The 16249-nt window shown below is 35.3% G+C and overlaps 1 protein-coding gene across 3 annotated transcripts in view; it reads right to left on the minus strand.

Moving 5' to 3' along the window:
* Positions 1–16249, minus strand: part of MICU3 (mitochondrial calcium uptake family member 3) — a 97108-nt gene that overhangs the window by 33768 nt on the left and 47091 nt on the right. For all 3 annotated transcript variants that reach the window (XM_060085917.1, XM_060085916.1, XM_060085915.1), the window contains exons 3-7: positions 15750–15781; positions 11131–11209; positions 7310–7357; positions 3758–3840; positions 733–804 (exon numbers count right to left, since the gene is read on the minus strand). In XM_060085917.1, the coding sequence (XP_059941900.1) occupies positions 733–804; positions 3758–3840; positions 7310–7357; positions 11131–11209; positions 15750–15781 (314 nt within the window). The remainder of the gene's footprint in view (positions 1–732; positions 805–3757; positions 3841–7309; positions 7358–11130; positions 11210–15749; positions 15782–16249) is intronic.

The following is a 16249-nucleotide window of genomic DNA, read 5'->3' on the forward strand; positions in this document are numbered from 1 at the left end:
TTGGACAAGATACTTAACCTTTCCAACTGTCAGTTTTCTCATCTATAATTACAGATATTAAGGGAACTGCTGGGTAGAGTAAATGAGAAAACACATGCAAAGCACCTAGTATAGTGTCTGATACTAAGGTCTCAGTATCTGCGTGTTATTTTTATTATGTGAACCTGGGTTGTTGTCAGGCTGAAATACTTGGGACAAGCAAAAAAGAAAACTAGTAGGAAAATGGAGGGAAATGTTGCTTAACTATACCTTCAGAATAAGATGAAAATATTACTCTTACCAGAAGAAGAATCTATAATATATATTTCTATGAATGCAAAAACACATATTATTTCCTTGTTTTTGCTTCAACATTCATATTGTTATAGCACCACTAAATTTACTCACAGGTATAATTAAATCTTTGCAATTCACCTTTAAATTTTTACATGCATAATGATCTGTATTAATCTATTATATGAGATACCCTTCAAATCTCATGGATAACAACAATACAGATGAAAATGATTTAATGAATGTGATTATGGATACAGATGTTTAATATCAATACTTGATATAAATATTGATATCAAAGCATATAAATACTGAAGCAATTTTTCTACATAAGAACTTTAGAAAGTTTTCAAGAAAGGGACAGGTCCAAAGTTACAGGCTTTAATTATTGTTTCTCAACATGAATAAAATAATTCTTGCCTAGAAACCCCCCCTGAAACTACTATAAATTATTCTTACCAGCATTGCACGCTTTTCTTCATCTCCTTTAGTTTCTCTCTTTTCATTTTTTTTCCTGAATATTTCTTGAAGCTGAAAAAAAAACAATCAAAAATCAAATATCCAACAAGAGTTTCTGGGTACCTACCTAACATCCTCTGCTAGGTATATTCTAAAAAGAAAGAAAATAGTTAGCTTCATATACCAAGATCATTAAAACTAGTATAAATATATTTTCTGATATCAATGTTTTTCCTGAGAAAAAGGCAACCCAGTACCAAGGGATCTATTAAATAGTTTTACTTCATCTCTAAGACAAAGATGTGGAGCCTGTGGCATATACATAAAAAGAGATGAAGCCTACTGAGGGATAAAGGACATTGAACCAGAACTCAGGGGTCTGGGCTTGAGCCCATCTTCTGTCATACACTAATTTTATAATGGGAGACAGGTCATTCAACTCTCGCTGGGATCCAATTTGCTCATATATGAAATGCAGATGGGCTAGACGACCTCTAAGGTCTCTTTCAGGTAACTGAGCATTGTGGTAGGAACATGGGCTCTCCATGTATAAGCCCTTGAGCAAGTTAGTCTAATTATTTAAGGCTTGTTTTCCATATCAGGAACATGAAGATAATCTCTTACAGAATCTCCTAGGGCAGCATTTTTTTCCAGCTTTACTGAGGTATAATCGATAGGTCTTATAAAACTAATGTTGTACAGAGTAAATATTATAAGTAATTACTTAGCACATTGCCTGTCACACAGTAACTTCTCAATAAATGTTAGCTACCATTATACAAGGCATTATTTCCTCTTTAAAATCCTATTTTACAAATGGAAGCCTAATCCTATCTCTATGTCAGTTTTCTGACAAGGTTATTCACTGCTCTTGTCTGTGTAATTTGAACAGCTGTCTCAACTCTTTACTTCATTTTGTATGGCTATGGTTGAAAGTCAAAATGTGTTACCTCCCAAGATATGAAATAACAATTAAAATATACAGTACAAAATGTAAATGATTTTATTAACACATAAATTTATTTCCACACTTTTTCTTAGTGAAAAGAGTTTTTTATTTTTTGCAAGGTATTAATAATCACTTCATAAACAGGCAGGAGGACTGCAGATTTTAGACCTCTATATAGAACTCTGCCCAACTCCACCTCTACTTCCAAACTCTTTGCTGTTTACAAACAAACAACAAACAAAAAACAATTAGCACACAGCCACTGCAGAGTAGACCACCACTTTAAAGCAAGGGCGACTTTTGTAAGAGTGTACAGTGGAAATAAATAGAAACTCTGCATGAATGTTTTTACCTCCCATCTCCACAAACAGACAAGATTCCGAAAGACAGGCAACTTCCAATGAACTGAGTTCCAAAAGTTAATCTTTAAGACAGTGGGGTGGAACCTGGCACTGCTGTCATAGAAAGTTTGTTGAAAATTATTTAGATTACTAGGCCCATCGTGAAAGTCCTAAAATACAGTTGTACACGATCATGACAGAACTATCGTAAACTAAGCCTGTCCGTTTTAGGGTGTTACGTGCATCTCCCGATCTACTGCAATGAAACTGAAACCTCTCGCCTCCCCAGTATCCTGAAAAGCCCTGCAGTTAGGGACCCTTTGTGGTTCCAGCTCCAGTGACTTGCTCAGGCACTGTACTCAGGCAAGGGCCACATGGGTATTAGATTAAGCCTTTTGATAGATCGCAATAATTAGTTAGCTTGCTTCCTTTTTAATGGCTAATTAGCTTTTGATGAGGATTTCTCTCTCTTCTCTTTCCTACCATGGAAAAGAATGACTGCATAGTTTCTCTTCTATGTGCCAGCCTCTGAAGAAAATACTAAGCTATTTAAGAGGTTTTCCAAGGGATTTTTATTGGCTCATTACAGAGGAAAAATAGAAAATTAAATGGCTATTTATGTTATTTTTCCCTTCTCTTTTCACCAGGAGAGTAGAGGTAAATATTGAGTTAAACACAAATGCTAAGGGTAGAGGTTGTTACTGGAAGGAGTAAACTAATGTTAATCTCTGTTTTGGAGAAAAACAGAACAGGCATTTGGTCACAGAAGCAGATAAAGGACACAGGGGTAAAAAGCAATGGAAAAATTCTGGAAGGAGGGGGTGGTAAGATGAGAGAGCAGCTGATGATGCTGCCAGACCAGCACCAACACGGGACCAGTCGGCTGAGAAAGGCTGAAGGACAAATACCAAGAACACTCTTACCCTCCACTGGAGATCAGCCCCTGGTCAAAGACAGGAGAAGGGAGTAGGAAATTGGGCTAAGACTGGAATACAAGGCAGCAATGAGTGGAAGAGAAAAGGAAAAAGAAAAATCATAAATCCTTTAATGAGAAGGAAGGGAAGTTCCTGTGGCAAAGAGCTGTCTGTGATTGGGTGGCTGATATGATAGAGACTGAGCATGCATAACACCTCAGGATTGCTTGTCACCCACCCAGTGGAAAACATTTGACACATTTCAAACTTCCAGAAGATGTGTAAACAACTATAAGCATCTTTATACACTGAATATAATTTATCTTTTTATAGTGTAAAAATCATTCAAAATAGGGACTTCCCTGGTGGTCCAGTGGTAAAGAATCAGCCTTGCAAGGCAGGCGATGTGGGTTCGATCCCTGGTGGAGGAACTAAGATCCCACATGCCGCAGGGCAACTAAGCCCACGCACCACAACTACTGAGCTCGGAGGCCTCAACTAGAGAGCCCGCGCGCCACAAACTACAGAGCCCACATGCTCTGGAGCCCGTGACACAATTAGCGAAGAGAAAACCCACACGCCACAACTAGAGAGAAGCCCCTGCGCCACAACGAAATATGCTGCGTGAAGTAACAAAGACCCAATACAGCCAAAAAAAATATCATTCAAAATAAAGTACATGAGTATATACTTTATTAAATTAAAGTGAAAGCATAAAATTTTCACTTTTTTCTACAACAGTATTCTAAATAATGCAAAACATAAAAATATAAGTAAGCAATATTTAATTATTGATAAAATGTAGCTTGTAATATACATACCACCAAAAACTCCTTTTTATCCACCATCTCATTGCCATCGGTGTCAAACATGTTGAAAGCTATTCTAAAACCTGCATGTGGCTCTGCCAGAAAAGAACAGGAAAAGTATTTGTGAAATGAAAAAATGTTTTTAAAGTAAAAAAATCCACATTAGTTGTAAACAATTATTCACATTCTATACAGAAATACTTTCTTTAACCAAGAAATTAAAAGCAACATGTTATTATTTAGTTAAATATAATAAAAGCTACATGTAAGTATATGTATTTCTGCTTCATAAATTAGCACACTTAGTAACACAATTGATAATACACTTTAAGTCTACTTGTGTGATACCTGTTGCATAGCACTGACAGTAAAATTTGACTACCTTCCTTCCAAAGATAAATATCTCTTTCTTATCCAAAGTCTGTCAGTATATCAGCTCATCACATTTGAAGTATTTTTAATATGTCAGCTACTTAGAGCAGAAGGAAAAATAAGAATATGACACAATGGATCAGTCTAAAATCTTGGGAAAATTATAATGGAAATAACCTGTGAAAAAATGTCAAGCATGAGAGATTACATATTTGGGTTTGAACTTCTAGAGGCTTCAAATACAGAAATATAAAATAAAGAGAGCTTGAATAATTAATTCTCCCCAAAATACAAGGAACAACTCCTTTTCTGAGAAAATCAGACTTTCACACATTACGAACTGCCTTAATTGTGTGACCCCTATAATGAGATTCAATCCTTCTTCTCTTTTCACTTCTAAAGCATAAAGAAGAAAACTTGGACAGAAGAAAACTTGAACGTATCCTTCAAAGAGGAGCTCAGTGTACATGCCTTTTTCAAAACATTTGACCTCTTTTAAGATGACTGGCAAAAAGTTTAAAAAGGACCTCTCACAGATACACTTGCCACCACCTGTTGTGAAACCGTGAACCCGGCAAAAGCAAAGCACACAGCCCTACTTTCTTAACCGGTAATAGCTGTCTCTGAAAATAATGGAAATGAAAGCCAGTCTTTTATGGAAGTTCACTTTTTTGCATGTATTTTAGGAATCTAGACTTATTTTCATTATCATTCGCTTGAGAAAGAAATAAAAAGTTACACCACCTCTGATAACCAAGATTTAAGCTTTAAAAATATCTGAAGACACATAGAAAGAAGTCCTCACCAGCATTACTTGGAAGGGAATATTAAGTTAAAGTAATAAAAAGTAAAGGGGAGAAAACTATGGACAGGTAACATAGATTATCTAGCCCACTTCCTGCCAGCCCTCTTTTCACATTTTTCTTGGTTCTAATCTAAACGACACCCATAACTTTTCAATTCAAACTCTTAGTAGTTTCTAAGATGGGTCCTGAACTCCAAATGAAGATTCACAGCGTCCAAAGATCCTACCCTTTCTGTAGTAAGCAAAAACCACTATCTGTATTTTTTTCCAACATGCTTAAACCAACCCTGTTCCAGCTCAACAAGTGGCTTTCCTCACCAGTTTTGTTTTACTCGGACCCATCACTCTGCTGGTCCAGGTACTTATAACTTCTAATTTTGCATCTAAAGTTGTTCTGCTAACAAGATAACTTTAAAACAAGTCTCTGAGACACTCCTTGGCACCCACTCCTCTAATTTCCACAGTGGCATTCATCACTGACTGGACTGGAATCATCAGAATGGCTTTCCACTCTGGGACAACCTCAGGCTGTCCTATAACTAACTGCACAATACTTGCTTTTCTTCAGCACCAACATTTTAATTGACTTTGAGCCAGGAGGAAAAAAGCAAGAAAAAAAATACACAATTTTTGAAATACATATGTGTGCGAGCACACACACCCCCCCCCCAAATTTCCTGCAACAGAACTCCAACATAACAGCATCCATTACTAAATTCAGAAATAACACAGTGGCTGTGAATTTTCTAATTACAGAAGTATAGTAATTTTAAGATTGGTTTCTAATGACACAATTTTATTGATGTTCTTGTTTCCACACATCTCCATAAATCCCCACAATTGGAAATTCCACTAGCCACATTCTTTTATTCACTCCTTTTTTCATTCATTTGCCAATTACTTTCTGAGAGGCTACCATGTGAAAAGATAAAATCTTTGCCATCTTGGACCTTGCATTCAACTGTGGGGAGAGACAAAAACATGTAAACCAGTAAACAAACACTTTCGAATAGTTTAAGTACTATGAAGAAAATAAAACAATGTAAAGGGGTAAAAGGGGAGAGATGGAAGAGGGAGCTATTTTAGGGAGGATGGTCAAGTAAGGCTTCTCTAAGTCTTCATATTTCAAAGGAAACCTGAATGATTTTTACTATCCTGAGGATCTTTAGTAAAAGCACTGATGGTAGAGGGAGCAGAAAGTACGAATTCCTGAGGTGACAATTCAGGGAATAAAAAGGTCAGGTGGCTGGAGCACTGTGAACTATAGCATATCAGTTCCTCCATTAAATGCAACGAAATTTAACTGAACACCTTAGTAAACCCTTCATATACTTCATAAGAATTGCTGTATATGAGAGGAAGATAATAATAAAGCTGTTGTAGGATGTATGATGGGTCTTCTTATAGACTTACTAGTTAAAGGACCCATTCTTTCACACTAGTCTTGCAGAAAATGTGATTTGAATGAATGAGTGTAGCAGGAAATTTACAAATCACTACACATCCTGACCTTTAGGCTCCCATGTAGATCCAACCACAGGGATTGATATAGGATATTAAATGTATAATTTATGAGCATTTTATTACTACACCGTAAGCCATAATAATATTTATGGTTTTGACACTTGATAGTGCTATACTTAGCATTTTCCACTGGCATTTAGACATGAATTTTGCAAAACAGCATGGATAGACCTAAACTGATTTTCAATAGTAAGAGAATATAAGAAGGATTTATTGGGACTTCCCTGGTGGTGCAGTGGTTAAGAATCTGCCTGCCATTGCAGGGGTCACAGGTTCGAGCCCTGGTCCGCGATGATCCCACATGCCACGGAGCAACTAAGACCGTGCACCACAACTACTGAGCCTGCGCTCTAGAGCTCGTGAGCCACAACTACTGAAGACCATGTGCCTAGAGCCCGTGCTCCACAACGAGAGAAGCCACCGCAATAAGCCTGCACACTGCAACAAAGAGTAGCCCCTGCTCGCCACAACTAGAGAAAGCCCACGTGCAGCAATGAAGACCCAATGCAGCAAAAAATAAATTAATTAATTAAAAAAAAAACGGGCCTCCCTGGTGGCGCAAGTGGTTGAGAGTCCGCCTGCCGATGCAGGGGATACGGGTTCGTGCCCCGGTCTGGGAGGATCCCACATGCCGCGGAGCGGCTGGGCCCGTGAGCCATGGCCGCTGAGCCTGCGCGTCCGGAGCCTGCGCGTCCGGAGCCTGTGCTCCGCAACGGGGGAGGCCACAACAGTGAGAGGCCCGCATACCGCAAAAAAAAAAAAAAAAAAAAAAAAAGAAAGAAAAAAAAAAAAAGATTTATTTCCCAAGATTATGCTTGAGAAAGAAAACTGTACCCAGAAACAGATTTAATGAGTATACTTACTTGTTAAAATACATAAAAGAAAAAGATATTCTGTGTAAGAAATCACACCTAGAAGAAAAATAGTATTAGTTATGCTATATATAAAATATTACTTTCTCTTCACATTTATCAAGTAAAATATTATTCTTGTAATAGCAGTAATATTTATAAAGAACTTAGAGTTTTAAAGAAGATGCTAAATATTGTTTTAAACGAGACTAAACTATTACTACAAAATCAGGGTGAAAGAAACAATAAATAAATTTTACATTGTTTCATATGCCTCTGTAGAAACCCATACAAAAATCACATTAATGCTTCCAGATATACTGGCATAAAAGCAAAATTATCAATAATGTTTACATATAGCTATAAATTTTAAATGTGTCGCTAGCTTTCAAGGTATGAATCTAACATAAAATAAAAACGTTGGAAATGGTTAACACTGTAAAGTGCTTAATAATTTCTTAGTAACCCTTGAATAAAACATTTATTCTTGCTTAGAGATTTGACTTCTTATTGCATTCAAAAAACACAACTCTATAGTTATTACTTTTCTGCTTTCAAGTTATCACTCATTATTCTTGATAAGCTTCATGCTTCTATTAAATGTAATCTAAGAAGTTTCCATGTTTACAGAAAGCTTACACTTTCTGTATATTGCATCCTGAGTTCTCTGTAATCTCATAAACTTTAAAAGGAGTTTGTTTGGACTACATAAAAACATACATTCTGTTACTCGAATTCTTGCTTTTGGATTATAACACCCAAAACTAGAATTAATGGCTTAATTGTTTTTCCAAGTGTATCCTGAGAAAATGAAAATCAGAAATAAGACAATAACACTTATCCAGATACCAGACAGTCCTCACGTTTGGTAAAAGGGTATAAAAATCCTTAAGATAATCAGATCATGAACTTTAAAACTCCACTTTACCTGATGTTCTTTGAGGCTACCCCCTTTGTTACAGAACAAAGGAAGAGGAGTCACTGTCAGGCAGTTTGTCAGAAGATGTGAAGGGACCGAGCTAGGAGGCCCTGAAAGCATTCCCGTCTTTTGTTTATACTAGAATATTGTGACCTATAGACATAGTTCTGGTTGATTGCCATGAATGTTATGGGAGAAAGATTCTGGAATGGTCAACGTATATAAAGATACAATACCTAGATTCCATAGGGATCCCTCAAAAAAAAAAAAAAAAAAAAGATCTGGAAATGGGCTCTGTATCTCCATAACCCCGTCTCACTGACTGTTGTTCTGACTTGGTGGAATGCACAAGAGGTGCTGGTTAGTATAAAGAAGTTTAATATCTGCTCTACATCTTTTACTTGATAATCAACTCAAGATTCCCCTCACTGAAGGATTACAAAACAGTGAGAGTCCTGATGATGATTATCACGGTAGGCACTTGTCTGAAGTACTAAGTGGTTTTTGAGGTGGTATAATCCACAGGGAAGAAAAACAAAGTGAGAAACTCATGATATAATTTAATAAAAATGGTCATGGACATATATACACGACCAAATGTAAAATAGATAGCTAGTGGGAAGCAGCCACATAGCACAGGGAGATCAGCTTGGTGCTCTGTGACCACCTAGAAGGGTGGGGTAGGGAGGCTGGGAGGGAGGGAGACACAAGAGGGCGGGGATATGGGGATATATGTATATGTATAGCTGATTCACTTTGTTATAAAGCAGAAACTAACACACCATTGTAAAACAATTATACTCCAGTAAAGATGTAAAAAAAAAAAAAAGGTCAGGGAGAAGGGAAAATATTACTAAACATGAACTGTAGATTCATAATGTTTTTAATTACAAAAATGGAAAACCATTAGATTAACCTTTCAATTTATTTTAAGGCCACCCAGGGTCAAAAATAAAATAATAATAAATGCTAAGCATATAGTATTGTTTCGATCCTTAGAAAAAGAGGCTAAGAAAGATGACAACTAGGTTTCTCTTGAAAATTCAATTTTAAAAAATTCTAAGGGAAGTTCCTTAAAAGCATTACACTGTTTAGTTCCTATATCATGATACATTACAGTTAGCTATTATAACTAAGTCTATGTAATTCATGTTTTCATAAATGCTGTATACCAACTACATTTTTGTAAAACTGCCTAACATTTTCTTGCTGGGTTATATTTTAAGCAGACAAAATTCATTTGTAAATTAGTTTTCAATAGTTCTAAAAACTTCGCTTTACAGTTCCTCTTCCACCTAATCTCTTTATAAAAAAGCAAGATTCTCTGTAACTCTCTACTTTACCTAACCCTATGGTTCTAAAACTTCTTGGGTACACGGATTACCTTGATAATCCCATCACTATGACATAGATCTGCAGTGTTCTACAGTGTAGCCATTGGCCACACGGGGCTATTTAAATTTAAAATAATTAAAAGTAGATGAAATTAAAAATTCAGTTCCTCAGATACAGTGGCCCCATTTCAGGTAATTAATAGCCACATTTGGCTTGTGGCTACCATATGGACATCCCCATCACTGCAGATAGTTCTACTGGGTAGCACTGAATAGATCATCTCCCCCCGAAAAAAATATGCAAATATGCATACAATTTATGTAGGATTAGGACCTGCCTAAACCTATGGCTTCCAAATTTAACCCTCCTCCTAACTATAAAGAATTTCCTTCTTCCATGCATTTATCTTTCTTGGATTATATTTGATCCAATTGCATTTTCCCATGAGAGGTATTAAAGAAATATTTTTTACATTCACCAATTTCCCTCATTATTCCGAGCTTTGAATTTTCGAATTTTCCTGATCCTATCATTCCACCCTAAGATTTGAATGGCAATCTTTAAGACAACTTCCAGAAAAACATTTCTAAGAACTTTAAAGACACCATGGCCCAGATTTCACAAAGATTTAAAAACCCTAGTTATGAAAAGCCTACAGTTAAAGACAAGGTGTCTCCCCCTTCCAGAGTCCATGAGAACCAGGTGGAAGCAATCTGAATTTCTAATTCTACTTAGGCAAAAATATATGGATTATAGCTAATCTTTTAAAGTATTTATCTTCACATTAAAGTAAATATATTATTTTCAAACCAATATTGGTTGAAATTGATGAAAAAAGGTAAGTTTAGATAATTGCTTTATATTGTTATTTTGTATACTCGTATTTGAATATGAAAAAATATATTTCTAAGAAACATTCCTTTTTAAGATTAAAGAGAGTTTATTAATTAGTTTCTGCTATAAACATTTATAAAAAGTACAATGTAAAAGAAAATTGCAATAAAAGCTATATAACTTGATTGCAAGGATACGTATGAATTAACGAGTTAACGTATATATAGATATGGGTAATATGGTAAGTTGAAATAGGTGGATTTTGCAGTGAGTGTTGTTTTTAAAAGAAACATGTTCAAATCGTGCAACCAAAAGATATATCCAATACGCTTTTCATATTGATTAAATTTAAGAAAATCTGCAATTCCCTGGAAGTAAAAGGAAAGAAGAAAAATAGACATTTGGAAATCAGTATTTTTGAAAAATGCTTTCTGTGGGTAAATATAACATATACTTCTCAATATGGTTAAAAAGGGTTTTTTTTTTAACTATAAAAGTTCACTTTGTTGTGAAAAGTATGGAAGATATGAATAGTGTATACAAAAAGTAACAAAAAAACCACCCTTAATCCCACTGCCAAGAAACAATCATTATTAATATTTTGGTGTTTTTCTTTTCCGTTTTTTTCCATGCACATAGACACATATGTAATTATAAAGTTATTTAAGCATGAGGAAAATATGTATAAAGAGTATAAACAATATAGTATCAATAGTAAAGTACGTAAATACTATAGTTAACTTACCTCTTTCTTTAAGATTTCGAAATAGCTTTGATGATCCTTTCCAAACTGGTGGTGTTTCTGATAGCATTTGATTTAATTCCTATGACATAAGGTATCATAATGCTGATTAACTGGTAAACCACTTACTTATAAAACAGACCAAAATATTTAAATGCCTACGCAAAAAAATTCTCTGCTTAGAAGACGTGAGACACGACTGTATTTATACTATTTTATTTGTGGTTCATTCAACCATAAAACCCAATATTTGCCCACAGTCCAAATGTAAAAATAAGTGATAAAGATGCTACATTAAATTCAATTAGAGCTACCAAAAATTTGCAATAAACTTAATAACTGGAGAAATACATATATATATGATAATCTAATTAAGATAAAACAGTGAATTTAAGTTCTGGAGCCAGTTAGAAAAGGATGGTTCCGTGGAAGCCACAGGAAAAGGTGGACTTCCTAATACAGGTCACATATGATCACTGGGCTTCACATACTGTTTTCTGTAGCCCTCTTGGATTTAGGCGATTTTGTGGTAGATGAAGTAACTGGGCAACAGATTATGCTGGGAAAGAATGAAGAGTATTTTAATAGTGACTCAAAGAATGATGACATCAGATGAAGTGGGATGACAGGGTGTTGAGTTATTGTGTCCACTGCTGCAATTTTTTTTTCTAATTTTAACTTAAATATTCAGTAAAGAATACACACTTCAATTGCTGGTTAGCCAGCTTTTTTTTTTTTTTTTTAATCAAGCTGAGGGGAGACTATTTTGGAAAATTTAAACATTTGATTCATTGCTCAGATACTAGAACGATTTTGTATTTATTACACACACTGTGTTAAAAATAAGTGAAAATTATAATTAGGTTAACTGTGAAAAAATTATTAAAGGATTTGATGAGATAACTTGAAATAATTTGAAATTAAAAAATTAGTCTGCTAAGTAACATACTGAAAAAACAATGGAAATGACTTCTTTTCCAGATCTGACTCTTGCTGCTCAAAATCTGGTTCCCCAATGGCCCGGGTGTCATCACCGGGGAGCTTGTGAGAAATGCAGAATCTCAGATCCCATCCCCGGCCTCCTGAACCAGAATCAGTTTTTAACAAGATCTCCAGGTGATTTTTATGCACATTCAAGTTTGAGAAGCACTTTAGACAAATCCTTCCTGATGCAGTTGTACCTAAAAAAGTTCTGTGACATTTATAAACCATCTTTTTCATTACAGAGCTGGGTTAGCAGGCAAATAAGGAATCTCTGGGATGCCAAAGGCAGGAGAGGTATTTTTAGGGGATTTATAGACACCCTGAAGCCTATCTGTGAATCCTTGCTCTCATTTCCTTCATAGTGTTATTTCTGCACTGCAGGTAATAGGTGCCACCTGGTGCTCAGTAGTGTCTGACTAGGGTAGCAATTCACATATGACTAATAATGAGAAGCTAGGATATTTAATGTTTAAACAACAGTAAACTCATAAACATTTTTGTTAGAGCAGGAGATTAAAAAATATTAATATTTTGAGTACATTTTATATACTTTTATACTGTCTCTATTTTAACTGTTCCCATGTGTTCAACTCATTTCTTCTACTTAAACTCCGCTAAAATTTAAGACCAAAAAATCATAGCTACCTTTTACTGAGTGTCCCCTACATGCTTGGCAATGGGCTAATACATATCTCATTTAATTCTAAAAAAATAATCCTCATTATGCATATTTTGCTGTGTCTTAAAGAAGGTAAGTAACTCACCCGGGATTACACAACTAGTAAATGACTGTCCAGATAGATCCTTACTGACTCTAAGCAGTTTATTTTTGTAATAATTTAGTTCCTTGTCTGGTCTAGATCATCCAGTTGACACACTAATCTTGTTTTGTGTCAACTTCAGGGACTTTTTTTCCATAATTTAATTTTTATTTTATATTGACATATAGTTGATTTACAATATTATGTTAGTTGCAGGTGTACAGCAAAGTGAGTCAGTTATACATATACATATATCCATTCTTTTTCAGATTCTTTTCCCATATAGGTTATAACAGAGTATTGAGTAGAGTTCACTGCAGTGGAGGCTAGGGACTTTTAAGTTTTATTAAAAACTGTATTTCCATTCAGGCGGGAATCTCACTCCACTCTCCCAGTGCCTACTTTAGTCTCTTATAGGTAGTAGTGTTGTATGATAAAGAATTTGATTGGCCTTTGTCCCTGGTTCCTGGGAGGAAGACTATATCCTTGCATTACACCAAAGTTTATGCTGAGGAGATGACTCAGGATGGGGGGCTGACCTTCCAAAACAACCCCCTGATTCAAGGGCTGAGGCTTTGAGCTAGCTCGACCTCTGGGGAGGGGAGAGGAAAGGGACTGGAGATTGAATTCAACCGTGTGGCCAATGATTCGATCAATCACACCTATGCAATGAAACCCCCAATAAAAACTCTGGACACCAAACTCAGTGGAGTTTTCAGGTTGGTGAACACATGGGTGTGCCAGGAGGGTGACATACCCTGATCCCTCAGGGAGAGGGCACAGAAGCTGTGTTTGGAACCCTCCTATACCTTACTGTACGTGTCTCTCCATTTGGCTGGCCTTGATTTGTTCCCTTATAATGATAAACTATAATTCTATGTGTGGAACGTTCCTGAGTTCTATGAGTCAGTCTAACAAATTATCAAACTTGAGGGGAGTTGTGGGAACTCTCTGAATTTGTAGCCAGTTGGTCAGCAGTGTGGGTGGTCCGGGACCCCTTGAGTTGCAGCTGGCATCTGAAATGAGGGCCACCTTTTTGGGAAATGGGTCCTTAAATCTGTGGTCTGATGCTAACTCTGGGTGATGAGTGTCAGAACTGTATTGCAGTATTGCAAGTAGGGACTGAATAAATATTTGCTGGATTGAATTCATTTACCTAGAATTATAGATGCCTTTTAAAGGCTTTATACAATTTTTCTGAGGACAATTTTTATAATTATATACGTAATATATACGTTATAGGAAAATTAGTAAGTGCAGAAAATAAAACCGGATTGTAATCCAGGGGCGAACCACAATTAAAAATTTTATTTAATCTCCTTTTAATCTAATTCTCTATCTAGGCATATTTATACAGTATTTTTGTCATTCTTGTTGCAAATATTAAATCATTTTCTGCATACTGTTTTGTAAATTACTCTTTGCATTAATATGTCATGAGCATATTTTCCTGCCAAAATATTCTTCATTTTCATTTTAGTGGCTACACAGTAGTTGTCTATATCAGCAGTTCTGAAATGTAACTCTTTATACTCTTAAAAATTGTTTACCCGAAAGAGATATTGCTTATGTAGGTTATATCTATCAATATGTAATGCATGTGGAAATCGAAATGATACATTTTTAGAACACAAGAACACACAAGCACATATTCTATTAGTTCTTGGAGTGATGATGTCATCACTCATCATGCAGCCTCTGGAAAACTCCACTGTATATTTGTGAGAGAATGAGAGTAACAGAACAAGTATCTTCTCAGTATTATTATAAAAATAGTCTTGACTTCATGGACCCTCAAAAAGGTCTTTGCATGTTAAGAAAGACCAGTTTATATTATTTTGCAATTTGCTGTTTTACTCAAACTCATGTTTTTTAGGTCTATTCATGTTGATACACATATCTCTTGTGTACTTATTCATCTTAGCTCTATATTACTGTATTGTCCTTCATATGCCTATTTCATTCCTTTATTAATTCCTCTACTGATTGACATTTATATTGTTTCTAATTTTTTTAGGACTCCTGGTATAAGCATACGAGTGTTTCTCTTGTAAATATATCTAGAAGTAGAATTTTTGATATGCATTAGATAGTGCCAAATTTCTCTCAAAAGAGACTATACCAATTTACATTCTCACCTGATTCCTCCTCCTTCTTGTCCTTGCTAATTACTGGTATTGTTAGATTTCTAGAACCTGACAATCTGATGGGTGTGAACTAGCATCAGATCATTGGTTTAATTTGCATATCCCTGATTACTAGTGAGGTTGAGCTCCTTTACATATATTTATTGGCCCTTCTGGCTATGACCACCCATTATTTTCTTATTATCTTTTTTATATTGATTTACAGGAGTTCTATATGACTACAAGACACTTAGCCTTTTCTGTTAATAATGGGTTGGCCAAAAAGTTCGTTCTGGTTTTTCATATCTTAAGAAAACCTGAACGAACTTTTTAGCCAACCCAATATGTTGCAAGCATGTTCTCCCATCTGTCATACATCTTTTAACATTGTTGACACTGTCTTTTGGTGCGCCACAATTTTTAATATTTAATTTAGCAAAATTTGCCAATAACCTCCTTTGAGTTCAGCTTTATATAGCTTATATATATGTACATATCACATTTATATATGTATACATCACATAAATATATATATATATAAAATAGTGTGCGGGACTTCCCTGGTGGTCCAGTGGCTAAGGCTCCATGCTCCCAATGCAGGGGCCCCAGGTTTGATCCCTGGTCAGGGAACTTGACCCCACATGCCACAACTAAGACCCGGTGCAGCAAAATAAATAAATAAATATTTTAAAAATAAATAAATAAAATAAAATAGTGTGCATGCATACATATACCAAGAGCTTTAACCTACCTGCTTGGAAAGTGACTTCCATGTTTTAGCAACTATAATAAACATAAAAAATTAGATAATACTTCATGTAATGTATATCAAAATTCAGTAACCATCTACAATCATAACTCATAACACTGACTTTTATATCTAAAAGGCAAAGTTTTTTTAATCTCAAGATTTAGACCTATGTATGTCATGCATTATGTATTTGTTTCATGTACTATAGACTACTTAAATAATATCAGTGGAATAGAAAACACATTTTCCATAATCATTATCTTACTTTGGGGATTTCTGGATTTATAAAGTAAGTTAACTTACTCCATGTTAAACATCCTATGGGCTTAAAACACAAACAATGATATTCATTAAACACTGATGTTAGAATATAAAATATTAACAGAGAAATTATAATTTTAAGGTGTCACCCATGATCTCTGCTGTATTAGTATCTCTGATTTACTTCAAAGGTCAGGTCTCTCTAGAGTGAAGGGTAAGGATGGGGCAAAGAGAAAAAA

This window comes from Mesoplodon densirostris, chromosome 20 (genome assembly GCF_025265405.1).
Source record: "Mesoplodon densirostris isolate mMesDen1 chromosome 20, mMesDen1 primary haplotype, whole genome shotgun sequence".
Taxonomy (NCBI): Eukaryota; Metazoa; Chordata; class Mammalia; order Artiodactyla; family Ziphiidae; genus Mesoplodon; species Mesoplodon densirostris.